Below are 27,500 nucleotides of genomic sequence, written 5' to 3' on the forward strand. Positions count from 1 at the left end.
AGCTTGTAGAGTCGATAACGAAGCCGGTACACCTGATCGATCTACCCAGAGAATAGAGCTTCTGTTACAACTCTTACCAGAAAACTTTGAAGGGATAAACGGTAATTATAAACTATGTTGTACCAGTATAATGCTCTTAACAATTTGTCACACAGCACTTACTTTGGGGGTTCTATCTATTTTTACTTGTATAACGTACACTTTGACTTCCTACGTTAAAGTGTTACTATGATCACAAAAATATTTCTTCTTCTTCTTCTTCTTCTTCTTCTTCTTCTTCAGAATTTGTTTAATTTGAGTCTAACTTTTGGATTTCACAGTCCGCCATTACTCACGTTCAAAACTTAAAATTTCATCGTGTAAATGCAGCTTATCATATATGCCAAACACGAGCTTAAACCTCTGAAAGCCCGAAACTCCCGTGCTTCGTATTAATTCAGTCACGTATACTTTCTTAAGCTAGAGTGTCTTTGACGTCATTTTCTCCTCGATCTAGCTCTCTCAAGATTTTAAAGTTAGTATAATGATTTTTGACCAAGAAAATTTCAGTTACAATGAACAGATGTCTTTTTTTTTTAATCAAGGCTCAAAACTTGTGTTACTTACAGTGTTTAGTGAACATGGTTTTGAAATCCAAAGAAAAAGAATTCATTTTTTGGTTGTAGTAGCACTTGAAATGTTTTGTAATCCAACAACAATCTGTGAACTCGAGACATTCCCTGACGTTGATTCACCTCGGGTTTGTAAATTTGATACGAAAGTTTTGCTTACTTATATCGTGGAGATAACATGCAACACCGGTTATGTCGGTCTGTTTTAAGTTTTCCAGTAGAACCCTCGCCCAACTGTTTTCGGTAAAAAGTGGAAACTGTTGGGAAACGTCGTTATAATCAGGCCTTCCCGAGAGTGTCACTAACATTTGGATCCCATCTTTTAAAGACGGTAGCGGTCATGCACCTCGTATGCTCTTCCAATCGTTAACCTGCGTTCCTTAACCTGATTTGACTGATTAACCAATCAACTGAAAGTAGCTATTTCTTAGTACCAGGGGTATTAATTAAAGCCGGTTACCGGCGGTTTACCGCTGCCCATAGGGTGTGTTTAACCTGCGAGCAGGCTCTCCTGTTTCGGGTCGCGCTGTGATCTCAGTCGCTCATTTCCCCATTGTCAGCCGCTTAAGGAAAAAAAGGTATGGAAACCCCTAAATCGAAGACGAAAAAGCCCCAAGGAACCTACACATGATTTCATGTAAACAACAATATTTTTTAAGGCAAATTTGTTTTCTTTTTAAAGACGAGATGACATTTGCTGATGTCTTAGTCCAAAGGACGTACAACCTGCTGAAGGAAAGTGAAAGCACTGCTTACAGTGCAAATCAGTGGCTTTATGCGGAAGCTCTTTCGGGAACAGGTGTGCAAGAGTGGGGTACTTTCAGAAAGGCACTTTGGAAAAGAGTTTATTCCTCTGTTGTTCCAATCCTGGCTGAGATTATTGCTTTAGCCGACACAGACAGTAACTTGGATTTGATGAAGAACAGCAGCTCTTGGCTTCCTACTCTATGGTTAAGGATTCTTGCAAACCCCAACATTTCGGAGCTGAGTTACAGCAAGATCATTTCTCCTGTCACAAATACTGTTCGCGAGCGGGTACAAGTGCTTGGGTCTGGTGCCGGAGGTCATACATTCCAGTGCATGTTTCCGTTTTCGTTCCTCATCAAGCAACAAGTCGATAAACTGTTGCAAAGCGCTTCTAGCGTAGCAGGTAATTTATATTATTATATAAACACCAATGAAATACCAAGTGAGCTTTTGCGCGAAAACATGATAGCTTCACACGTGAAGAACTCACTGTTGCTTTAGTTACATATAAAATCGCGCCTTTTGATGCCTTTCGTGAAATGATTTAGCATTTAGTTTATATAATAAATAGGATATTACGTGGCCGCTTGTAGATACGAAATTTCTTGTCTCGTGTTGATCTCCGCGCGACCATGTAATATCCTCTATTTGTCCTTTTGTATACTACAATGAAATTGGGCTTTGTGAAAACTTCTCTGGAGAGAGAGAGAGAGAGAGAGAGAGAGAGAGAGAGAGAGAGAGAGAGAGAGAGAGGACCCAAACGCGATTTGATGATATCTCCATTATCTTTAGCGGTTATATTGAGACCGCTGTTGCCACCTAAAATTTACGGACTTTTAACCTTAGTGATATAGTCGAATGGATCTAACGTCCAACGTCAACTATTAGTCATAAACTTAACAGAATTTGCTGTAACTTTCTGATGTTTTCTTTACAGCTACAACCAGTGTTTCTCTGGTCAAGTGTTTAAGAGATCACATAAAAACTTCAGAGACAGGGAGTCTTTTCGATGGACTGTGCAGTGAATATCTCCAAGCATTATCTTATTTGTCAGACTACGTCCACATGGTTTACAAGCCCTCAAGTACAAACGAACACGAGGTTTTCAAATATCATTGTTTTTCATAAACATTTTAAAATAAAGAAGTATCCAAATACACTTTCCTAGGACTCCAACGACAGGCAAGGAAGTAAGTTCTCTCATTTCTTCGGAGTACTTCGAAGAAATTAGAGAACTTACATCCTTGCCTGTCGTTGGAGTCCTAGTTTCTCGGACCGTTTTACTTTATATTTAACGAAGCTTTTCCTGGAAGTGTTTTGCCCCTTTGTTAATTCATGCACATTACCTCCACGCACTTCCGAGCCCCAGATGCGATTTGAACCCACGACTCTCCGTGATCTAGTGCCGATGCTCTAACCACTGAGCTACGGGAGACTCTGTGGTTACCAAGGGTGGAATGTGGGTATAGACTACGACTGCATCACGCAGTCACATAGTTTAAAAACGTTCTCCAAGTTCCTAGTTGATGATGCATAAGGTCCTTCATTTATTTCTCTCATTACTCGCTTGAGTGGTTGGTTAGTTGCATCTCTAATATGCCTTAATGTGACTGCGTGATGCAGTTCGCAAGGTGTTATCGCATTCTCGTCCCTAGAGCTCGTCTCTTGACTGATGGAGAGAAGAGCTCTGGGGAACCCTGAAACAAAGTGTCTTCTCGTTGGTTTTCGCGAAGAACAATGAAAAACGTTTGTGATTGGTGCATTCGTGTTAGTACGAGGAGTGAGTAGTCGCCGTAAGTTTCAAATAGCCAATGTTTGGCTATAAGAACCCTACGGCGCATGCTCTCCTACACAGAGTTTTCCAGAGCCTTGGGTCGAACCGAGGCTCTGGTGACGCGAATGGGTGTTATCGCCGATATGCCTTAATGTGATTGCGCGGTTTAGTTAAGAGTCATATTTGGTTAAAATTAAACTATGCGACTGCGTGATGCAGTCGTAGTCTGTACCCACATTCCACCCCTGCTCACCACAGAGTCTCCAGTAGCTCAGTGGTTAGAGTATCCATACTAGATGACGGAGGGTCGTTGCTTTAAATCCCATCTGGGGCTGGGAAGTTTTCCTAGTACCCAGTTGATGATGCATAATATCTTTCCTGTATTTCTCTCATTACTCGCTTGGGTGATAATTATGGTTGTGGTTTTTTGTATTTATATACGGCTGCACATATCACAAAGTCTCATGGCGGTTTACAATTCTTCTCTAGGGTGAGATCGGACGTCAGCTTGTAAAGGCTCCTTTGGCAGGCACTATCACGTCATATTTGATCTCACTCACCCAACCCAACCTATGCATGTATATGAAGGGAGGAGAGACCGCAACACCTGGGGTTCCTCCCTATTGTGGGTTCTTTAACGTCCCACATTGTTGATTATTAGGAAAGGTTGTGAGACGGGGTCTACGGTTTATAGTCCTTATCCGAGAAGACTCGAGTCTAACCATTTGCGGGAGTAATCACAAAGGCAGCACTTTCTCCTTAGTTATTTTAAGACCCTGAATATTGGTCTGCCCGGAGTCGAACTCACGACCTCCCGCATGGCAGCCCAGTTCTCAACCAACTGAGCCACCGGTGCGCGGTAGTAAATAAGGAAAAAAAAAAAGAAGAAGAAAAAAGGAAACAAAAACACCAGATTTTAGAAAACGGACTCTCATATTGGAGTATTGGTGGTTCAATCTTGGCCCCAGTTGTTCAAGCCGTGAATTGCGCAATTTGCCGTATCCAGTAGATAAGTCATAACGAAACCAATCGTGCTATCCAGTGGATGGTGATTTATCCGGTGGATAGTGTTATCCACCTTTTGAACAACTGGGGCCTGGTCATGAGCCCCTGGAGAAAGGGATTCGACCGGACCATCCACGGTAACAGAGTGATACTCAACCAAATAAGCTCTTAATCCAAATCTGAGAGCTGGTCAAGTTTTGACCAAGATTTGGGCTCCGACGCCGTAGGACCGAAAAATCGGAACGACAAAGCGTACCGTGTAAACTGGCCTTGATCCCCCACAAACATGAAATAACACTCGAAAATTTGTTACAGCATTAGAAGTTGCGTAATTTACTAATGTTACAAATATAGGGCTTGTACAAAATGCCATATAATTTTTTGAAATGCAGATGTGAAAAGATTTTTCGGTCAATGATAATCGCCGTTAAACTGCTTATGAGCCTGAAAAAATTCATTCTTATTAAAGTGATAATAAATTTGCTAATCTTGGTTTATCCTTGATTCACTCAGCTTGTATGCGAGGCAGTTATCTCCTCGGCGCGAGAACTTGAGCTCAAAAAGGATGAAGATGGAAATGAGCTACTTCACATGGCCCTCATTCATTTGGGACACAGTAGAATCCAGTCACGACTGAGGTGCTTTGCAAAACTTGTGCAAGCACAGCCAAATGTTGTACAAAGGTGTAGAGAAAACTGCATAGAAAACAAATCTGAAGTGGTAAGTACACATAAAGTTGATCATGACGGTTGTTATCAGAAAAATAGTAATAAAAATTGACCCTCTTGAAACGAATTCTCCGATAATTGATAGTGAGTCAAGTGATCGCAAATAAAACCTTCAAAACTCGAAACAGTATTTGGTTCGTAACACATTTTACTGCTCATGCAATGTACATCACCTTGGATAACTTCTATTACAATAAGAAGGTTGCTGTGGTCACCCCTCCAGTGTACTTGGGATTTCATCACTCCCCACCCCCTGCCAGTTATATAAGCAGTCAGTTTTCCTTAGTCATATCAACCCTCGCTATTTCTTTAGCACCAAACAGCTCCTTGGCACTTTTAATGTCGAAACTTGATTTTGCTGTCAGGAACATTTTTCGACGAACTAGTGAAAGGTTTTCTTCTTATCGTTGCAGCTCTTAGACGTTGTTGCCTTGCGCATTTGCCTCGAAGAGTTTAACCCGTCTGATGAAGTGTTATTGGATCCAGACTCCGCTCGAAAGTGGTGTGACAGAGTGCTGTCTATCAGGCAAACAGTTGAGGTGATGATGGGGACTGAAAGGTTTCAAGCTGCAACCGAGGCGACTTCAAATTACGGAGACAAAGCAAAAATGTTGATTGGTGTCTGCAGGTAAAGTGTCCTGTAATCCTCTTTAGAGTCGACTTGTAAAGGAATTTTTTTCAACACTGACATTCATATTTCTATCCTATCGCAGTTGCGTGTCGTTCTCATCAAACCAATCAGGCTTCTGTTAATTTCCAGAGTTACTGGGCAATATTTTGTTAACCAACCATTGCTGAGCATATATTTGGTGGTACTAATGCATGGGCGGGCGGTTAAACAGTTCATCAGAGGAGAAAGTTTACCTCAATGGCATCCAACGTGTTTCGCGAAACGCTCCGATAATCATGTTATCCGTATATGTTATTACTAAGGCCTGATTCACACGGTATCGGACGAATTTTTTACCGGTCGAAAAATTTGACCGGACATTTTGTTCGCACGGATCCGTGCAATATTTTCGCTCTGTTCACACGGAACTGAAAAAACGAATAAAAGTTTAACCTTTGTCAGTGGTTTTACCATCTGGTCGTGCGCAGAGCGCTGCTAGCTTTACGAAATTCAAAATGGCGTCAAGAAAGAGAAAGGCTGACGATAGTAGCTGAGTTACCACGCATCCATTCAACCACGCCTTTGCCATGCAAAAATTTAGACGGTCAAGGTGTTCACAGCGCGCCGGTTAAATTTTCGACCGTACCGGCTAAGAATTCGTCCCCAATTTGGGCGTTCAAATTTTTAAACGGCGAGACGGCAAAATTTTCGTACGTTTAGCGTGGTTTCGTGTGAACGAAAGGAACCCCTAAAATGCACGAATTTTCAACCGATAGAAAATTCTTCTGGTACCGTGTGAACGTAGCCTAAATTAATTTTTTTTTCGTCTTATCTGTCCGCGCATAGGTCGATGTGGCAGAGAGCAGGAGCTGTGAGGCTGTTTGTAGAACATGTGACTTGGAATGAACAAAATAGTGGCTTTAATTCGGAAAATGTACTTCGACTGTGGACGGTCAGTAAACTTGTAATCACGCGGCAATTATGTGTTCATCCTAATCAATAAAAATTGCATTCGTTTTGGGAACTGAAGCAGCCGTAAACAGACCATTTTGAAGTTGTGTGCAAAGTAAGCCAGGGTTTGAGTGCTTTTAAGGACGGTTCCTACTAATCGAAGGTATTTTTGCGCGGCTTACTAAATAAGCGGGAAAAGTAGATCTTATTGAAATCCAATTGGGGTTAACCACACATTTTTCGAAGACACTTAATCATCAATATTTGTGAAAGCTTTAAAATGCAAAGCAATGTATGGCGTTCTTTTTCAAATTGAAGCTTAATTATCTGAAAAATGCATAGTTACCCCCAGTTTTCTTTCTGGATACCAAGAGTTCTGCTTTCTCCACATAGTTGTAAACAGCGCAAAAATATCCCTGTATTAATAAGCACCACCCATAGGAAATCCGAGTATCTCAAGATGCGTAGTGCGTATAGGCAATAACAATAGTACGCACCGTCCTTATTAAAAAACGCTCCGTGCTTTTTAATGTGGAAATCGTCCTGCTCTGATTTTGTAAACTTTGGTGCTCGCTCACCTTCCTTTTTCCGTTTCAATCTTCCAGTTGCTTCCCATTTTTCCTGTATTACAAGAATTTTTGGACACTGACATTCCACTGAAGTTTAGACGCAAATTTTTATATTTGCGTTTGAAGCTCAACCCATTGCTGCGATTTACAAAAGGGATTCTTGTTATAAATCTTTTTTAAAGGCTCTCGGGGAGGAAACAAACTTTTCGTCACTGGCATCTTTAAAGAGCATCGAAAAGTTTCTGATTAGCTACAGTGAAGAGGCCCGGAAGAGGTAAAAAACACGTGTCTAAATATATTTTTCACATCGTAATTTATCAATCTTTGCTCTATCATAGACGTGCCCATAATACGACATACTTCACAAATCACTTTGCAGTGTCAATAACACAGCCATTAATGATAAGAAACCGTGTTTAAGAAAAGTCTAAAAATTCCAGGCTTGAATATACTTCTTGTTAGTCCCCGTTCAAGCCCGAGCTTTTCAGGCTTTCCTTTCGTTACTGTTACGTTAACGATCATGACTGAAATCATAATACAATTCTCTCCTGATTTTAAATATGTATGTTTTTCATGTTTAGTCTCTTCGTAAGAAACTGTGATAAGTTCATTTCCGCCTTACGAAACACGTTTTAATAGTTTTCCGTTTGTTCAAATGAAGGGGCGATGAATCCGAATATCGTCGTCGATGCAACGCCTTTTTTATGGAGCTGGTTTCCTTGTTTTGTTTTGGTGAATCGTCGAGAGGATTGGAAGAAGACGCTCTTTCTCATCTCATGCGCTATGTGATTGGTCAGCAAAGCACACAGACTTGGTATTTCTCCCTATTTCCTGATTACCGAATTGACCCAACAGCTGTGGTGCGTTCTTTTCTTCTTCAGCAGCTCTTACGCTCAAGGTAACTTATTATTCACATACTTTCTAATTAGATCGGTTTTCGATTGAGTGACGTAAAGTTATTACAAAAGTGATGACTTTGGCCAATCATAATAAATTCAGACAATCAAATGGCTAGTCACAAACAAATTGATGTATTCGTTCACATGTGCAGGAAAAGGCGGAATTAAAAAGCGCTCTTTGAGGTGTTAACAGTCCACAGCTCCCCCCCCCCCCCCCTTCCCGTGTGATATATAGGCTGGAATTTACAAAACTGTTTTTTTGCTCCTTTCTTATTTTCTTCGCTTAGCCAATCGTTTGTAAAAGAGCACTTAGACGTTTTCCTGCAAGGAGCTCAGAGTTTACAGCCAGAGTCGCAGCACATAAAAGAAGTTTGTTTCCTTTGCGTCCAATGCATGGAGGTAACTGTAATAACAATTTAGCTTATTTTTTTCCCGTGGAGAAAAAAGTACTTGCAGAATTATGCAATCAAGTAGAGCTATGAGCCTCGCGGTTATGGACGCAATTTTAGCAATTGCCTGACAATTGCAGAACTCCAACGGGGTTTTGAACCCGTGACCTCGTGATACCGGGGCAACGCTCTAACCAACTGAGCTGTGAAGCCCCTGACGTTGGGAGCTGGTCATTTGTAGGTTCTAATTTTCCCGTGAGGAATAAATCAATGAACGAAATGATACATGAAATGAATCATATACTGAACTGCGGATATGAAATCAAGTAAAACTACGATCCGCGCAGTTAGGCAATTTTAGCAATTGCGTAGAGAATCCTGAAAAATTCAGGACTTCAACGGGATTTGAACCCGTGACCTCGCGATACCGGTGCGACGCTCTAACCAACTGATCTATGAGGCTACCACCTATTTGCACCTTATTTAAAGAAAAGGACACTAACTACTATCATTAGGGCGTCCTGTCCTATTTCTATTCGAACTAAACGAAACAAGAAACATTTAAAGAAAAATCTATTCAAATTATACCTTTCCCAATACTAAAATAACCAAATGTAATTGTTTTGCTCAGACTCATATACTTTTCACAATATTGCTTTATTTTGTGTATGTGTTGGTACCCTATGTTTGTATGTTTGTAAGTTTGTTGTTTTTAATTTCTAGGTTATGATTATTTTTCCTACGTAATAAAAAGCATATCTCTTGCAAAAATAATAAAACCTTGTAACGTAGGGCCAGTATTAGTTTTAACTACTTTAGGCCCTTTCTCCCTTCAGTCTCTACAATCTTGTTACAGTTGTGAAGATAAATACAAGTACATATTTAGCAAATTAGTAGCATAATAAAAGGACTTTTGCAATAACATTGCACCACATCTGATCAAGACACTAGACAGAAGTCGACTGAAACGTTGGGTCTTTGAAGCGCAACTTTCTAAGCTACGTTCAAATTTATTCAAGCCATCAAACTGTGTCTTAATGGAAACCTGCAATGTGAACTGTAACTTTTGTTATTTCTTCTTTTACAAGTTTGTCAGTAGCTGATGCATAAGTTTTTGCTTTGATCTTTTATTGCATTTATTTTCAGGACAATCTGATCAGTCGCTACCAGGCAAAAATCTTTGATTCGAAGTTAACTTTTAAACTGAAACACGCCAAAAAGATTTGCGACGAAGTATTCACTGCCTTTGAGATTGATGCGTCATACACTGATGAGCCTTTCCAAATGAACGCCAGTGTCCTGGAAAGTGTTGCCAAAGGACGCTATGTGTTGACACTGGTAGCAAATTACCTGTACGAATTCAACATTGAGGGGGAATCCAACGTTTCTAATGAACTTGATGTTAAGCGAGAATTTAAGAATCTCCTGGAGTCTGTGAAACGACTTTTCTTGGAAAGCGCCAGCACAACTCCGCAGTTCTTTCTAGTGAGGCAGCTAGTTAGACGGTATGGCTTCGATTACGTCAGGACCCTTGGAAAGTTTCAGGAGCTACAGTGGGTTATACCATCAGAAGCTCGTCAGCAGGTTAGAGAACTAACGCAATAATATGCAGATTACAAGAAAGGAGACAAAGTCTCCGACTGAATGTCGTTACGAATGTTGTTACAGGTTGTAACATTGTATTACGTTCAGAGTTATTGAAACCTCCGTCCTGATTTAAACACAGTAAGCATAAGACAGATTTTCGGACCCCAATTAAGATATCGAGCCGTTCAAAAACTGGGCCTCTGCATGTAGTCTTCATTCAAGGGAATGAGGGTGGATGCTTTTCATAAAGATTAATACCGACAGAAAGTCGAAATAATTCTTAACATTGTCTTACGGGAAAAAAAATATTATTAGGAGGAAGATGTCATCCAGGACAGGTTTGTTGTTCACGAGAAACAATATCGGGACGTCCGCGAAGGACTGGCGAAAGGAATCATCAGTGGGAACATTGAAGACTTTGCTGATGCGATGACGGTAAGAATCGTCCTTATTTAATCAGCATGAGTAACGTTTTTATGATTTCAGAAATGTTCTCAAATTCTGGACCAAATTTTATAGTAATAGTTCTCTCTAGTGTAACTCATAGTTGTGATTCCATAGGGTGATAAACAAAGTAAAACGGGAACTAGACCCCTGATCCTTTTGGCAGTTGGAATCATAACTGTCTTAATGAATTATGTGAATTTACATTTTCATTAGGGTTTTGGAGATGTTGATAAATAAGAGTAGAGTGAGGATTTAGGAACTGATCAAAGCCGATACGATGTTAACGTATTATCACTTCATTGCAATTGCAGGAGAGTGAAGTTGTAGGTGTTTACAAGGACGTTCTACTTTTGTTAGCGTTGTATCGAGAGGTGACTTTGGTAAATGCATCATCCCAACGCCAGAACGTTTCTGATAAGGTATGCTCTAAATTTAAAAAGGGTTGCTGTTTGACGCGTGGGAAACGAACAAATTTTATCCAATATCAGTCCACTGAACGATCTTGTATTCTATGCCAGGTCACTTAAGGAATGAGGCACTTGCAACCTCTTGGGTGTTACTTTTGTGCCTGATTGTCTGAGAGCGGAAGCCTCATTTAACCAGCGGGTAAAAAGCATCTCATCAAATGTCTACGCACCCGAGAGGTCAATATTTATGAACCGGCAAACGTTCATCCAATCCTTATTCCAGTCCAGGCCCCAGTTGTTCAATCGATGGATAGTGCTATCCGCTGGATAAATCACTATCCACTGGATGACTCAATCGGTTTTGCTAGCGCTATCCATCGTTTGAAGAACTGGGGCCAGTAGTATATCTTAATCCAGAATGGCCCCGGTTTTTGCGTCTTTTTATTTTCATTCCAATTTGCTTATCTGATAAGCAAATTGGGCTTACCTTGTTCAAATCTAAAAATTTCATAGACTGTTATATCTTAAATCCGGTGCGAAGAATTATGGACATATTTGTAGTAATGCTGAGAATACTGAATTAGTGGATATTTAGAACCTTTTGTTAGGCATCAATGTATTTAGTTGCTGTTCGTAGAAATATCAATGAATTATCCCAAACGACTGAGTTAATTGAACCTCAAAGTCTTCGTGTTTTTCGCCATTATTTCTCTTATTTTCATGTTTTTCTTTTTTCTGTCTGGTTTTTTTTTAGTTCATCTTTTGTCTTGTAATTTTTTCAAATTTTAGGTTAAAGAAAAGCTTATCGGTTTTCTCCGAAGTGACGGGAATCTTTCCACAACGGTGAGAAGATACAAAGGCAACTTGAAAAGGATTTTAAGTACCTCTTTGATTACGAAATTAATTCCGCAGTTTTAGTCATCGTCATGTAACGAAACGTTTGGGCTTGATAGATGTGATGCTTTCAAGCGATTGTCGGTAATTGACGGTGTTTGTCAAAACAAAGTTAACGCTACCGCGAATACCGCTATTGGATCGCACAGGCGCTTATAGACTGGCAGGTTATATTTATACACCATCCGTGCGAGATATATATGGTAGAAACCACGATACAAACTACGATTCGGTAGATCATAAGGTTGAATACGATTTGCACTGGGTTTTTCATCCACTCGTCAACCAGACAAACACGGTATTATATCGCAGCGAGATATTACGGAGCTTAAACAAGGACGACGACGACGGCTGCGAGAAGGCCACAAAACAATAGATCTAATGAGCAAAAACGAAAGCACTGCCGTCTTCGCTCTGACAAAAACGTGCGTGAATTGACCAAGTTTGAGGTTATGTGGAGGGCGGAGCACTTAACACTTGACTTAACGATAATTTTTCAATTTTCTCTCTAACTATCCACACCGTTTTCACCAATTTTATTCCTGGAATGTTCATATACACTTTTCATGCTGGGGAACTTGGAATAATCGTAAAATTATTACAGTAATGGGAAATAGTAGTTTTAGACAACGTTTCCATTAGCCGTCGTCGTCGTGCTTGCTTAAGGTCCCTATCAGGAAGTGTTGGTCAGCCAAACTACCTAGCAATTTATTTCATTTAAACACAAGGGGATTGACTTTGTGAACAAAGTGTCTGGCTGAGGTGCAAGACACGAAAACAAGCCCGACAAAGCAACATGTGAAATGAACTCGGTATTAACGACGGGGTAGTAGAGTTTCCTCCCCTTCGAAAGATCTTAAACATAGAAAAGATCAGCAAATTGACATTGTGAGTATTCAAAAGCTGAGAATTCGAAGTTTACAAATTTTGTGTGACTTCCGCGAATTGTTATACATGCTGCCGTGGATATAGAAATTTACAGAAATGCACAGGTGCTGTTAATAAACACAAATGAAACGATTAGGTGCTTTTCCGTGTCTTCTTGTAGATAGGTTAGAAGGTCTCGCGTTTTTTCTGTCAACTTGTCAGCTTTATTTATATTAAATGAACATTTTTATCATCTTAGCAAGAGTGGTTAACCTTGTTCAAAAGGTCCGGAAAATGTGCGGTCTTGTGGCAGTAGGTGTTTGGGCCAAGCGTCTGCCCCTCGTCAGAGAAAGTGCCGTCGTGAGTTTCATAACAGGGAGCTTACGCAAGAACGACGACGACAGCTACGAGAACCCCACAAAACCATGGGATTAATGAGCAAAAATAACAGCTTTGAACGCCCTGCACGTGCGTTTTAAATTTTGGTACATTTTTTTGCCGACCTTGTCCTGACAACCACGCGATTTGACCAAATTTGAAGTTTTGTAGAGGAGGTGGGAACCTGACGAAACATTTTAATTTTTCTCCCAAACAACCACACCGTTCTGGCCAATTTTATTCCTACAATGCTGATACACACTTTCCATTCCAAACGACTTGGGGTTATAACGAAATTATTAAAATAACGGGAAATAATATTCTTAGACGACGTTCTTTTTTGGCGACGCCATCGTCTTTGCGTAAGTTCCGTATTATTGAGTATTCAAAGGTCACACAGATGTCCTTCGGTTCCTTGGATCATAGATAACCTCCCCACTCTCAATAGCAGTGGATCGAATGACAAATGACCTGCATGAACAGCGAGCAGTTGAAAGGGGTGCACAGTTCAATGACAGTTAGTTGTTGGTAGACTAAAAAGTCTCCGCTTACGAGCCAGAAGGCTCATCAGGCCGGCGCTTATCTCCGGTTTCAGTAGCATGAAGCGACTAGGAGTATTTCTACTCCCCCCTGGATGGGATGCTAGTCCATCGCAGGGTTACCCTCAGCATTACGCCGGTACCCATTTATACACCTGGGTGGAGAGAGGCACCGTGAGAGTAAAGTGTCTTGCCCAAGAACACAACACAATGTCCCCTGCCAGGCCCCGAACCCGGACCACTCGATCCGGAGTCGAGCGCACTAACCATGAGGCCACCGTGCCTGTTGGTAGACTACCGCAATAGATATTACTCTATGGTGACGTTTCATATCCATTCTATATTTGTAGGCTCAACCCTTCGCCATGCAACTTCTTCAAAACGACCAAGGAGGTGACTTCAGGGAACTAAAAGTTTTTCCTGGAAAGAGTCCACAGGATCACACCCTAGCTGAAATAATCATCCATGCTTCAATCGCCTTGCAGTGCGTTGGATCGGGGGCGCTGACAGAACCTCTGTACGTGTTGATGACCGATCCACGATCAATGATGGTAATTTTTTGTTTTAACGTGCTTACAGTAAATAATTTACGGACATATGTAGTCATGATGAAGTCTCCTTTTCTGAACAGGTTGTTGGAGTGCAAGCCATGCGATATGACTATGCTTGTAGCTAGAAGAAAAGAAGGAAAACCAGAACGTGTATTTCACTACATTTTTCTTCCATAAAGAATTCCTACCTTCCAACTATCCCAGAGGACAATTTTCTGGACTGCATCAAGGTTATTGGTGAGACAATGAAAGAACCTGGTCGCCCTGGAGAGTGGTATGGTGGGTATTAGCTACCGTTTATCTTCCTTGATGTTGTTTCCTGTTGTTTTTGTTGTCTGACCAAAGTTATTTAGTCCTTATCTGTCAATCTAAACCAAAGAGCAAAGCAGAGAGGGCGGCAAGCCCTCAAATCCCCGGAGCATAGAGGGCGATAAACCAGTCAGGACAATTTGAGGTGCTCATAGCGCCGGAAAATTGGTCCCTAAAGGTCGGGACTGGTTTTGCTGTATCCTGCTCATAGTTGCGTCAAGTGGCAAGCCAACCAACAAGCGTAGTAAGCACAATCGCGTAAACACTTTTAATTTTAAATCTGAAATCATTTCTCTGTATTTCCTCACCTAACGATGTATCAGTTAGTATTGACATTTGTTTCTACGGCGCAATCCGCGGTGTTGACTGGTCATGAATGTCTGTGCAAAGGTCGTTTGCCCCGGTTACTAACGTTCTGAGCTCGAGTTAAGTAGGAACTTCCGGTTGACTACTGAGAAGGACTGATTTGAGAACAATAACTGCCGATTAATTAAATTTTAAAAAAAACCTAGAGGTAGTAGACTAGTGTTGTGCGCCTTTTAATCACATTTTGTTCACAAACGAAAACATGGAAGACCCTTGTGTGATGATGAGGAAGGCAAAACACCTAGAATGATCTTTGTTTTGTTTGTGTTTGACAACTCTTACATTCAGATCACAATTACCTTTGAGTAATTCCTAGTGAGCAAGCTTAGGCTTGCAGTGTTACTAGCCTGAGTTTGGTCGACTACATGCAATGTCAGGAGAGACACCTGTGACTTGCACGACCATAATAAGTTGTAATCGTGAAAGAGCAGATAATTGTTTAAGCTATCCCATGTCATCTGTCCATTTATTACGAAACAGGACTGATTTAATTTCCAAGATGGTTTGGTTTAACGTTCTTTTTTCCTTTTCAGAATGTGGAAATTGCAAATACCCATATTTCATTGGTGAAGTAAGTCTTTTTCCTTGTAATATTTTTAAGTTTTGTTTGCGCAGTTACGAAAAAGTTGTGGATGCATCATCCACATTTTAGTGTCAACCATTTCCTGTTCGGACTGGCTCACACAAATATGGTGAACAAATCTTACTCACCAACGGTTCTCATTGCTTAGAATGTGCTAAGTAACTAAGAGCAATTAACAAAAAATCCGGTTAAAATTTAAATGTGTTTCTAACTTCTTGGTTCCTGTTGTAACTCATGGAAAAGGAAGGCTGCCAAAAAATTCAGTTCCAACAATTCGTCTGATTCAAGTATTCAGTATTCTTAGACTGTTGTCCTTTTGGACTGCATGCACATTCGTTTGCGTGATTCTCATTGCTTTTCTCTTGTAAGGTGCAAAAACCCATAGTCTTTTTGATGGTACAATTTCCAACAATATCGTCGTGTTCTTACCAACAGTGTTCAAAGCCAATGGAAAAGAGTCAGTGTCCAGACTGCGGAAGGGTCCTTGGAGGGGGAAATCACAGATTTCTGGGAGAATGGGCAGTTGCCAAAAGGTGAGATGTCTCGGTGAGGCTTCCATTATCTTGTCCTTAGAAAGTTAACAAAACATAGGATCGCGCTTTTGCTTTTTTTTGCGTCTTCGGGCTGCTAATTCCCACCCATGCGTATTGTTTCACTTGCCATTGTAATTTATGTCAAGTGAAAGTTAGAAAGATAATCGTAGTCGGATTAACAACTTAAGCAGTTGGCAGCAGGTTTCAGTGTAGTAATCCAGGCTTGAACGGGATTCAAACCCATGACCGTGCGATTTTCGCTGCACTGCACGGAAAGAATGCAGGCTATCCTTAGCCTTTTGTTGTTATGTGCCATTTTGTTACGCCCCCTTCGTCCGCCATTTTGTAAAATGGTGAATATTACCGCTGCTTTCACAAAGAAGACGTCATTTAAAGACAATAGCAGCCAAAACTCTACTGACTTTTAATCGTATATATATACTTTTGGAAACATTCGACTCTTTTTATACCTTATATTCCATCAATTTCCTGTTTTACAAGTTTTATAAGTTAAGTTCCTGATTAGAAATGTTAAAAATAATTAATGCCCATAACTGTCAATGCTATCGTAGGCAAGACAGAACAAAGACAGGTCACGCACTAGGTGATCCAGGATCGAGACTAACCGTTGCAGAACCACAAAGAGACTTGTCGCCAATTTTGTGCAGCCTTGTGCGAATTGTTATGCATGCTGCCATGGTTATGGGAGCTTCCAGAAACGCACAGGTACTGTTGATAAACACAAATATAGCAGTTATGTTCCTTTCAGTTATTTGCCTTCTTTGTCTTTTTACCGTCAAATTGTTTTATCATCTCAAGAAATGGGGTTAGTTTCCAAGGAAAGTACGTTGCTGCGTCGGTGGTTATTTAAAACACAATAGTTTGGAAGAATTAAAGTAAATTGACTACCGAAGGGAGATTGAAAATCTGACGTTGCAATCGTCAGCCCTTTGTTAGAGCGAATTGCGGGATTGTGGTATGAAGGGTTGTTATTGTATCGCATATTAATGGAACGACGCTATCGAAGTTAGAAGTTAGAAAAAAGAATCCATTAGGGGGGAAAAGAGAGGCTTTCATTAATTCCGTTGGAACTGTAGTGGCGGTACGGAAAATAAGCTTTTGTTCAAGATTTTTTGGCCCCCTGTGTGTTATCTTGGTGAAACGAAAGGTCACACAGACTCAAGTTATCTTTCGTTAGTCTGACTTACAAGAATTGTATGTGAAAAGGATTGTATGTATTGGTACTTGCACCGTCTGGGTCAGCTTTCGGAATAAGCGATTTGTGTTTATTTGAACAATATTAAAAAGATGTTATTCACAAATAAAATGATGGAATTATGGGAAGTGCTTTCACCTGTGGTTCGTAGGCTCTGGTAATAGGCCATTTCCGAGTTCATAGCTGCCTCCTTTTCAAAGCAAGTCTAAGTGCGAAGTTTTTCTTATGAAAATTAGTTTTCATTCATATGGAAAGTAGAACTAATTACCATAACAAAAACTTCGCACTTAGACTCGCTTTGAAGAGGAGGTAGCCATGAACTCGGAAATGGCCTATTAAATTCCGTAACTAACCATTTTTGCAAAACGCATGCGCGCTTGTACGGTACAGGTAGGTTGCCAAAACCTTTGAAGTGTAAGGAAAGCACTAAAATAGCGAGTTAGCATTTCCAAAAAAAAAAAAATTAGGGGGGGGGGGGAGGGACAAAAATAAATTTTAACAAATGTTCCCTTCCTTGTTTCTGAAGGCCACTGCTCAACTGATAACACCATCATGCCAACCAGATCTTGCAGCGGAATTTCTGTGGCGACATCTGCAGCGGGATCTTGATCTTCTAGGAAGAGCATTAGAACTCAGTGTTGATGATGCAGCTTTAACCGTGCATCTTGTCTTGCGTCATATGATCTTGCTCAATGGAGGGCAAACAGGTACAACCTGTTTTTCAGTGTAATATAACTATATAATAACGAGAAAATGAATACTGAAAAAGGAGCTAAAAAGCCATAGTACACTCGTAGACCCGGGGGATACTTACGTTCTTCATAGCGTTGATTCAAAACTAAGAAATGAAAAATAGCATATTCTCTGACAAAAAAAGAAAAGACAGGCCTATCATTTGCAGTTACCATGCAGCAGTACTTATATTCCATCCATATTGCAAATGGGCTTTTAGAAAGACTCAAGCCTTGGTTTTCTACGAAGGTACTGCGCTCATTTGAACCCACAATAAAGCTCCAACATATCTATTACTTTTCTTAGCTGATGTAACAGTATTAAATTTAGGAGTTGGAAAAACATCATTATTTAAGTTGTATTTATTATCACAATTTCCAAAAAAACCTCACTGATTAATTATTGCTTTACTATGTACATTGAAAACATCTGAGTAATATGTTATAGATGCATGTTTTCCAAAATTGACATACCAGAGCGAATGCCTAGTTCCTTTTCCAGCGCTTGACATGTATCAGTTTTTTTTTTTTACTGTAGTGTCTGTTGATTAACTCGGTAGAACAGATCACGGAGTTGTTTTTTGTTTCCTGAAGAAATTCATCAGGCTTGAGAAATCGATCAATTAATTTTCTGGTTCTTTTAAGATAGCCTAAGAGAAAGTAATTTAGCGTTGATAGTTTGACAGAACCAAAGTGATCCTATAGTTCCCTAACCAAGGGAATGGGGGATACAACAATTTGATACTGTGCACTTTGATGCATGTAATCACATTTAACATGCCGCGATATCAGACCGACAGTAGTTTGATTCTACTATGGTTTAGAGAAATTTGAATAAAGGTCGCTTTTTTTTTTTTTTTTTACAATTTCAACAGTTCGTCATCAACTTGCTATGACATTTTGTTATGTCAGTTTTCTATTTTAGGTCATAATTAATATTATTTTGTAGTTGCTTTAATCCAATGGTTCTTTTATTCTATTAGCTCTCATTGCTTTATTGCCACTAATTGTTCCTTTCTGGTTGTCATTCGACAGTATTTATCCATTTCTTTTAGTTAACGCTCACGACATGCGCCTTTCAACGAGAGAAAGTCGACGACAATGGGAAAGAGACTTCTCTTCTGTTGTTATTGCTCCTGTAGTTCGCGTAAGTGGTGACTGTTTAGATTTGTTAATTTAGGTTTACACTGTTACCATGTTGACAATCAGACGTAGTGTGATGCTTCTCTGTGATTTTAGCTCAAAAAGTCTAACGTTTCGACAACCGTTCCGTCTAGTGTCTTCATCTGGGGTGATCCCAAGCTATCGCAAGGGTATTTTATGTGCTCACCAATTTCCTAAAAAAGCAAATGGTTATAGTAATTAGCGTCGTTTTCTTCTAACAAGAAAAAACGCGTTTTGATACTCTTTTGAACATGTCCCAAACTGACGTTTGATGTGTCCGATGTGCTCATAATCACAGTCATTGCAGGGGCTCATTAGTTTCGACAAAAATGTGGCATAACGTCTGGAGACTGAGGTTTGTGGGAACTTTAACGTCGTGACAACTCAATACTCTATTGATAAGTTCCGTATCCTCTTGAATGTACGGAATGACGGCAAAACCAGCAACGGAGTTCTCGTTCCCCGGAATCGTTTGAGAAGGAGTGACTTTTTAAGCTACATTCTTAATTCTCCAAACCAAAGTAGCACCAAATTGAATGCAAGATAGCTATGTCTAATACATTGCTTTTCTTAATTTTGGCCTTTTGTAACCGCGTATGGTTTATATCCTTTTCAGCAACTTGACCAGAATCTACAGAAGGCTTTAAAACTACTTATGGAAGACGAGCGATTCGGTATGACACTTTTTTAGATATTATGCTTATAAATCTTTCCTCACCGTGACTCATGCATAGTAGGGAATTAAGAGTGTTTTGTTGGGTTCTGGGTTTTGAAAATGATGATGATGATGATGATGATGATGATGAACTTTATTTACGTGTCAACTGTATTTAGCACTGAGGCACCAGGGGAAAAAAAAAGAAAGGAACTTTATTTAAGTGTCTAGTCGTTCTAGCGCTGAAGCACTAATTGGGGACACTGTAAATTGAAATTAACAATTAACACAAATCAAGTCAAATGTTGGTTTTTGAGGAAAGAGGAAATCGGTGTACCCGGAGAAAACCTCTCGGTGCAGAGTAGAGAACCAACAAACTCAACCCACATATGACGCCGAGTCGCCGAATCTGGGAATCGAACCCGGGCCACATTGGTGGGAGGTGAGTGCTCTCACCACTGCGCCATCCCTGCACCCCACACCCCAAACCATACTCATCTAGAGTCCCGTCTATTTTTTTAAGGTTGTGCTTTTGCTATATTTCTCAAGAAAAAGAACATTTTTTGTTTCTTCATCACATGCGAGCCTCATTTGTAGCTTTCGTAAGGTTAGGAATGCTTGCTCGATGCTTGTTCTTCACGAGAATATAGTAAAGTTACATGCCTGTGTGTTGTACACGACCATAGTCTGTTGCACTTTTTCTGTGTTGACGTTCACGTCTACCTAACTTACTTTATATCGTTAACGTTTTTCTGTTCTATTTCCCATTTTGCTAACTAGGAAGTGATCCTCTAGTGCGGCAGCTTTATGAGTTTGAGGAACAAATCGAAGACCTCAGTCATGGTCTGAAGCCCATGACGCGGTCCCTTTGGAAGTATCGACGCCAGGTCACTATAGAACAGCTTGGAAACGCATTGCAGCAGGCAACAGAGTCCACTGATCACAGTCATAAAGTCCTAAGCGCCTTTCTCAAGCAGGTAATTTCAAGCCGGCAATAACTAAATGTGAGGATCACTTCCCTCTTTCAACTGACGATACAATAACTTAAATTGCATGGATACGTGAAAGGACCTCATCTTTTTACATCATTTAGAGCACAAAGTTACAGGCATTTCACAAGTTACAAAACACCTGACGCAAATCGAGTAATATATTATTTAAGCTGTATTGATTGTTTTGTTGTGTACATTCATTGTTATTTCAAGGACAACTGACTTCAACGTCAACCAACTTACGCCTGACACTTGAGCCAAAACATGTACAAATAATTGCAAGTGAAGAAAACGTTTTCCCCCCGTGCCAGCCAGAATTTTACGAAACATGTTTTTTTTCGCTATGGGGAAGATACCTCTGGCAACTTGGACCCATGAGTACACATGTAGCCAGAATCAACTGGAACCTTTCTCTTATCAATAAAAGGGATTCAACCCTGTGCAAAATTGTTCTTGCCTCAGTTGTTCAAAAGGTGGATAACGCTATCCACCGGATAAATCACTATCCAGCGGATAAATACTAGCACAACTAATTGAGTAATCCATTGGATAGTGATTTATCCAACGGATAGCACTATTCAGCCTTCGAACAACTGGGGCCAGACCTTTAACAAAAGATAACAATAACAATAACATTTATTACAACACTTCACATTAGGATTAAATAATACAAGTCCCACCCAAAAATAACGTAGCTTATCGAGTTGGTTGGGAGCAAAAATAAATCACATACCAATTTAAAGACATTACATTATATTCCGTTTAATTACAAATGACAAATGCAATTAAAGTAAAATTGCTGCAGACACAAGTACACAACTAATAATCGGGGAAAAGTAAACGAACAAAATTATCAGTAGCACAAAAATTATCACAAATAAGGTATGCAGGTAATAACGTCAGAAAAATGTAAGGTAAGACCATGAAAGAAGAAGGAATACAGATGCGATTACAACAACATTATTGTACAGAGAATGCAAAAGGAAAAGTGAAGAAGAAGACACATGGGGAGAGCAGTGAAATCTAAAATTTACCCATTTTCTTGACAATCAGTTCAGGTTCTAAATATTGGTCTTCTTTTTCCAAAATCTTAATGAGCATATTGTGTAACGTTTTTTGAAATTATTCTTGGTTAAATCTTTTAACACGCTTGGGACATGGTTATACAGCTTCGCTCCACACCTAGAGACTCTATCTCAAGTCTTGATTGCCTTTCAAACTTCGATGGCCATATCTACAGAAAAGGCTTTTTTTTTCATGTACTGAATCTTATTCTAACAAGTTAAGAAACGGCCGACTTAGAGTGGGGCTGAGAGGGGATATTTCGGCCCCCTTTTCAAGTTATGATGCACTCTAAAAGCGCGAAAAAAAGGCACAAAAGTTTCAACCGTGACATTCTGACGGTATTGTGTGTTTATGCTCTTACTTACCCTCATTCGTTTAATTAAGGAACACAAGCTGCGTTGTGTCCAATTTCTTCCCGACATAGTACGTCTTCAGCAGTTACTGATGGATAGATTTCACCGGAGAATGGACAGGACGGACGCGGAGAAGTTTACTATTCGGGAATTTCTTCAGAAACTTCAACGAGGTAATAAAAAGAGTGTTAAAAATCGCTGGTATCTTTTGTTGTCAGCATTGCACCTCACTGAGTTAACTTTGAAAGTGGTGGCTTCAAAGTTAGATGAAGTTACTCAAGATATTGAAGAATAAAGCAGTGGCCAGCCAACCCGTCTCTGGCAATGCAACCAACTGATTTGAGTAAGCGTATTCCACCACCAACATTTGTTCTTATATTAGAGACGACTTTGGACAATTTATTTTGTCTTTTATTCGTCATTTAATTCGTCCTGTATAAAGACTGCGAGAGACGCATTGTGCGTCTAGACGAAGTAAATTTAAAGGCGGCCATTTTGGGGTGAGGAGGCAGAGAAGTAGGCGAAATTCGGGTGTCTCACCCCAGAAACCTTTCTTTTCATTTCGATTTTACCTTGTCTCCACAAAACTCTCAGTTTGGACAGGAGCGTTTCGTTTACTCAATTAAAATTTATCTACGAGCTTATGAATGTTACTGATGAGTGTGACGAAAGCGAAGTAATTAACCCAAATTACTCAAGGGCGGTTTTTTAAAGAACATCCATTCAACTGAATAAATGAATTAATTTATTCCTTTGGTTGTCATTATGCAGGACCTGTGAAAGACGAGTTCAACGGATTAATTCAAAGGTTTAAACTTGCTTGGAATTCTTGTCGTTCATTTCTTGGTGAACAAGGTAAAATCACATATCTTTGAACCTCCACGCAGTTATGAACAGAAGAAAATCTTTCAGTCAAAGGTTCAAAAGAAACTTTTAGTGCTTGCCTACGCACATACATTGCCTGCGTATTTTCGAATTCCGTGAACAACGAAGTTAAGGGAGCTTTAGCACGTGCGTTTTTGAGACGCGGACGGCAACCGGAAGTGAGCTGTTTTCCCTTTGAAATTGTCTTCACACAACCACATTTACATTGCTAAGTATCTTTTTTCCATTAGAGATGTCTGGTATAAAAATCTGAGATGTACTATTGTCCTGGCACGTGAAATGTTCCCTTCAGGTTGCCGTCCGCGTCTCAAAAACGCGCGTGCTTAAGCTCCCTATTATCATATAACCCGTACGGCCCCGCGCGCGCTTTCATTGTAAAACTATTGGGAAAATGCCCGTACGAGAGCCGTACCCATTAGCGCGAGCAGGGCCGGAAAAAGCCGTACGGCCCTACTAGGAACACGTACTGCTCCGTGGGATGCGATTTTAGAGGATTTCGTCGCTTTTACACATCCAAGTTACTTACAGCCCGAAAAGCAAATGCAAACAACATATTTTATAAATTTTCTGCGCAAATTTCTGTTTCTTATTTTGTCCAAACTTCATATTTTGAGAGCTCATGAATAGTGTAAAGAGCCCATTTGATAAAATGCTTATGGACTGAGTTTAGGTCGGGCCGGACAGGATATAGCCATAGCCTGCTTGCAGGCGGTAATATTTCGGCCGCCATATTGGATGGGTTGAAGCTAAGTCCGAAGATCTGGGACAAGGCAGGAAAACACCGCCTGCCTGAAAACCCATAACTTCTCAGGACAAAAGTCAAATCCCCTCCACCAGCAGACAGAGTTTCTAATTGGTCGAGTAGGTATCAAGAGAACAATGAGGTATTATTTGATGGTCAGAGTTGGTCACGCAAGAGATATTACCACAGAAAATCATGGGAGATGTGTAGCGAGCAATAAGTAGAGCGTTATCTCTTCTAACTTCGAGAGTAAAAACGGTTATTTTAAAGCCAGAACAGGAAACCGCTGTGATAAGTCTGCTAACGGATGAAGATGTTCTATCAGTTTTTCCTACAGGTTTCGGAAGAAGCATGATTTTCAACGTGTTTGCTCTGTCAGCGAAAAAGCTGAACAGACCAGTTTGTGTTTTGGTCATTTGCCTTCTCAAGAGCATTATGTTGGACCAAGTTTACACTCGGCAGCCGAACATTGACCCCTGAGATTTTACCAAGGATTATTTTGAGTGTCCCTGAAAGGACACGTTTTCTCGCTAAATATTTTGAGCAAGAGCCAATGCAATGTAGTGTATTATATTTCGGAACAAACATACAAACAGGGACATTTAGACCGTTGGGATCAATTGTCCTGCCTTTTGAAATTAAAAAAGCTCCCTTGGCCTTACGTATTGAGCTGGAAGATGTTTTTTCGATAGGAATTAATTGCCTACCTGATCCAACGTACCCCGACAATTTGTACACTGTCGCTTGAACTCTGTTTTTTCGCTGCCCGAAGATGGCCTCGCGGATTTTTTAAACTTCTCGTATTAAACAAGAAATCGGAATGGGCAAAACCTACACTTACCGTTTGCTGCAGTCACTGCCATTTTTCTTACAATTTTTATGGCTATTTTAGGTGTAAGTAGACACTCCAGAGCAAGTCTCTTACTTTTTTGGTAGATATAGATATATAGATAGATAGGTAGATAGATAGATAGATAGATAGATAGATAGATAACCTTTATTTACCCTCGGCAGTGTTATAGCACAAGTGCTAGTGGGGCCGAGCAAACAACTGAAACAAATATTTCAAATTGAACATAGCATTGTTAAGAATCCCAACTGGCAGGAGGCAAACCAGTTGGCTATTTAGAAGCGTAGCCGAGGATTTTAATTCGGGGCTACCGAGAAACAAATCCAGATAGTGGTCAGAGCGGGACTCGAACCCGGGACCGCTGGGTTGCGAGTTCGACACGCTGACCACTGGACCACACTGCCTCCTGGTTACGGTCTCTTCCTTTATTGGTGACTTATTGTGGCGTGAAATGTAACAGGAAGCTCAACAGAAAGTGGGCAGCTACCGAGAAAAGTCTGGGTCTCGGGCAGGCAGTTTTTCTTGCCCTCTCTTTCCCACCCCCACCCCGTCGTTTTGTCACCCGGCCCAGGCCTATCCCATGCGGTGCCAACAAGCTGGCTAGACAGGATGATATTTGGCCCTCGGTCTTGGCGTGCGCTCGGTCCGTACGCCATGACTCAGGCCAAATATTTTCCCGTCTGGCCCTCCCACTCAGTTAATAAGTACATATTATTAGTGACAAAAGAAACAATAGCTTCTTTTCTAACTGTGGCTAAAAACAATCTGGTCATTTGAAAATGTTGTATTTGAAAACAAGTTGTTTTTCTCATGGCTCAGAAGCTCAAAGGTAGTATAGGTTAACTTGTCCAGTCTTGTAATTTTTCTAGGTCGTCTCCGCGTGCCGGAAGATTTATGCAATATCACAATGGACAACGACTGTTCTATCGCTATGCTACTTCCCAGTACTAAAGGAATGAGTGTGTGCTCTATGGCACTTCTGTTTTTCTTGGTAAATACAAATGACGAGTTCTTGGGAATCTACCGCAGTGCAACCAATCAAGAAAGGTATTATTCGATTTCCATATTTGGTTGAGCTTTTGGCCTTTATGCTTGTTTTCCGTGGTCGAATTTCGTAAAACAATTTTCAGGGACAAGTGAACTCATTTTGCTGATGCTGATTTATTATACCACAAATTAGATGCCAACAACTAATTTTAACGTTTGCGTAAAATATATTAGGATGGCAGAATTCCAACACCCAGAAAAGGCGGTCTCTCTCATTTGCGCATCACTTAGTATGGTACTAAATTTAGAGGACAGGTCCCGCCTGTTGACCGCGCAACGCTACTAAAGAAACCACATGCGGAATCACTCGTGCCCAATGCAAAAATCATGCATGGATCGAGCACGGAACGCAATGCCGCCATGTTTTTTCCCGCAATAAACCTAACAGTAAACTTTCTAAAAATAGAAAATACAGTAAACTGATGGTCCGCGTTCTATCGCAGATCGAGATTTCCGCGGTTGTTGAACTTCCGTTGTCGATCATTAAAACAATATCAGGATTGGTTCACAGCAACAATGGACACAAAATAAAGCTGCATTAAAGCAATGGACTCTAGCTAACCGTTAAAATAATAGAGCTTTGTTAGACTCCTATGGAATGACACAGGGCTAGAAAGAGCTTAGTGGTACCCAGGGTATTTGGTACCGTGGTACCACCGTACCGTGGTACCGTGGTACCGTGGTATTTTGCGTTGTTTGTTTTTTTACTGAAGAATTATCTTCCAACTTTTCCTAGTTTCAAATCTAGCTTTCTTTTTGCTTTTTAAGGAAATGAAAGAAATTTATTGCCCAGAGGAAACAAATGGATTTATGTTGAGTGTCACATGCTTAGTTAGTTATTTCCCATATTGCAGTTTGGGCATTTCTGTCATCCGCCGGGATTTTCTCTAGATCATTCAACATTTGTGCGAGCTAGGCGGAAGCTGATTCAACAGAGTCAAATCAATTTTCCCTCCCCACCCTCCCTATTTTTACTTTCTTGTGTATGGCGGGTGTCCCCTCACCTTTGCTTTGGATCATGTCTTCTATATTTCGGTATTTCCTAGGTTACCATGATGCTCATTTTCAATAAACGGCCTTGCCCATCAGGACTTGGCCAAAATATCGCAAACAAATGTGGTATTATTTGTGTCCCAGCAAACGGCGCGCGCCCAGAGCAATGCCTTGCCAAGAATACCAGTCAGACTGTATGGAGCATAAGGCATAAATAAAGTTTAACCAACGTTCTCTAATCATCAGGTCCGAGTTTCTTGGAGCTCCGTTTGTGTTCAACCAAAAGCTTGAGTGGTTATTTGGTCTTAACCGAGGATTATAGCGCTAACCTGGTTCGAGCCACTTGGTTCAGTTAAATGAATGGGTATTGATAACATTCTGCTCCGGAGAAAACCTTCCAATAGACTTGCATCCCATTCATCGCGGAGGAAGTAGCGATAATGTCAGCTGCTCTACGCCTCGGGAAAATAGTACAAGTTCCATTTGTGAGCAGGGTCACTTGGAATTGTTAAACCTTTAACCTCATATTCTTCTAAAAGCTGAACGTCTTTCATGTTACTGTATTTTCAGTCCTCTGGAGCGTATTCCCATGACGGATGTAACATTGTCGCAGCTGATAGCCTACGACCCTGAGAGAGACCTGCTGCCATTAATCCTGGCCCATTGTAACTACTCTCTGGAGGTGGGAGGGGAGACTTTTGTTCAGTATGATTGGACTGCTTTGGAGAGACAGTTAACTGACAGATTTTTAAAGGGAAGACCTTTTGTTGATTTTAAGGTACAGTACTGATAGCTGATACTTTAGTAATGTCAACATGGTTAGTGAAGATTGAACCCTACGCTGCTCATGAACTCCGTAAATTGTGTGACATTCATGAACCAATGCACCAAAATCAGAATCCGCATTTTTGAATCGTTTAAATTCTCAAAATGTCATTAAAACAAAACTTCACACTCAAACAAATGCTTTAGATATTGAGCGCATGAGATCATATTTAAATGTTACTTTGCGTCTATAAATAATTTATTATCATAACTAGTAGTAGTAGTAGTAGTAGTAGCA

At 40.4% G+C, this 27,500-nt stretch overlaps 1 protein-coding gene across 1 annotated transcript in view; it reads left to right on the top strand.

The window, feature by feature from the left end:
- Positions 1-27,500, top strand: part of LOC138031258 (E3 ubiquitin-protein ligase rnf213-alpha-like) — an 83,286-nt gene that overhangs the window by 47,808 nt on the left and 7,978 nt on the right. Inside the window, 26 exon segments of the mRNA XM_068878956.1 lie at positions 1-101; positions 1,294-1,761; positions 2,296-2,459; positions 4,651-4,857; positions 5,279-5,493; positions 6,322-6,427; positions 7,178-7,269; positions 7,657-7,893; positions 8,182-8,293; positions 9,430-9,867; positions 10,186-10,305; positions 10,629-10,736; positions 11,514-11,567; positions 13,753-13,953; positions 14,133-14,232; positions 15,162-15,199; positions 15,647-15,744; positions 16,317-16,470; positions 17,487-17,667; positions 18,747-18,838; positions 19,472-19,529; positions 20,291-20,487; positions 21,952-22,093; positions 22,692-22,775; positions 25,267-25,444; positions 27,008-27,215. The exon segment at positions 1-101 is cut by the window's left edge and continues 417 nt beyond it. Coding sequence (XP_068735057.1) covers positions 1-101; positions 1,294-1,761; positions 2,296-2,459; positions 4,651-4,857; positions 5,279-5,493; positions 6,322-6,427; positions 7,178-7,269; positions 7,657-7,893; positions 8,182-8,293; positions 9,430-9,867; positions 10,186-10,305; positions 10,629-10,736; positions 11,514-11,567; positions 13,753-13,953; positions 14,133-14,232; positions 15,162-15,199; positions 15,647-15,744; positions 16,317-16,470; positions 17,487-17,667; positions 18,747-18,838; positions 19,472-19,529; positions 20,291-20,487; positions 21,952-22,093; positions 22,692-22,775; positions 25,267-25,444; positions 27,008-27,215 — 4,153 coding nt within the window.

Source organism: Montipora capricornis, chromosome 2 (assembly GCF_036669925.1).
Source record: "Montipora capricornis isolate CH-2021 chromosome 2, ASM3666992v2, whole genome shotgun sequence".
Taxonomy (NCBI): Eukaryota; Metazoa; Cnidaria; class Anthozoa; order Scleractinia; family Acroporidae; genus Montipora; species Montipora capricornis.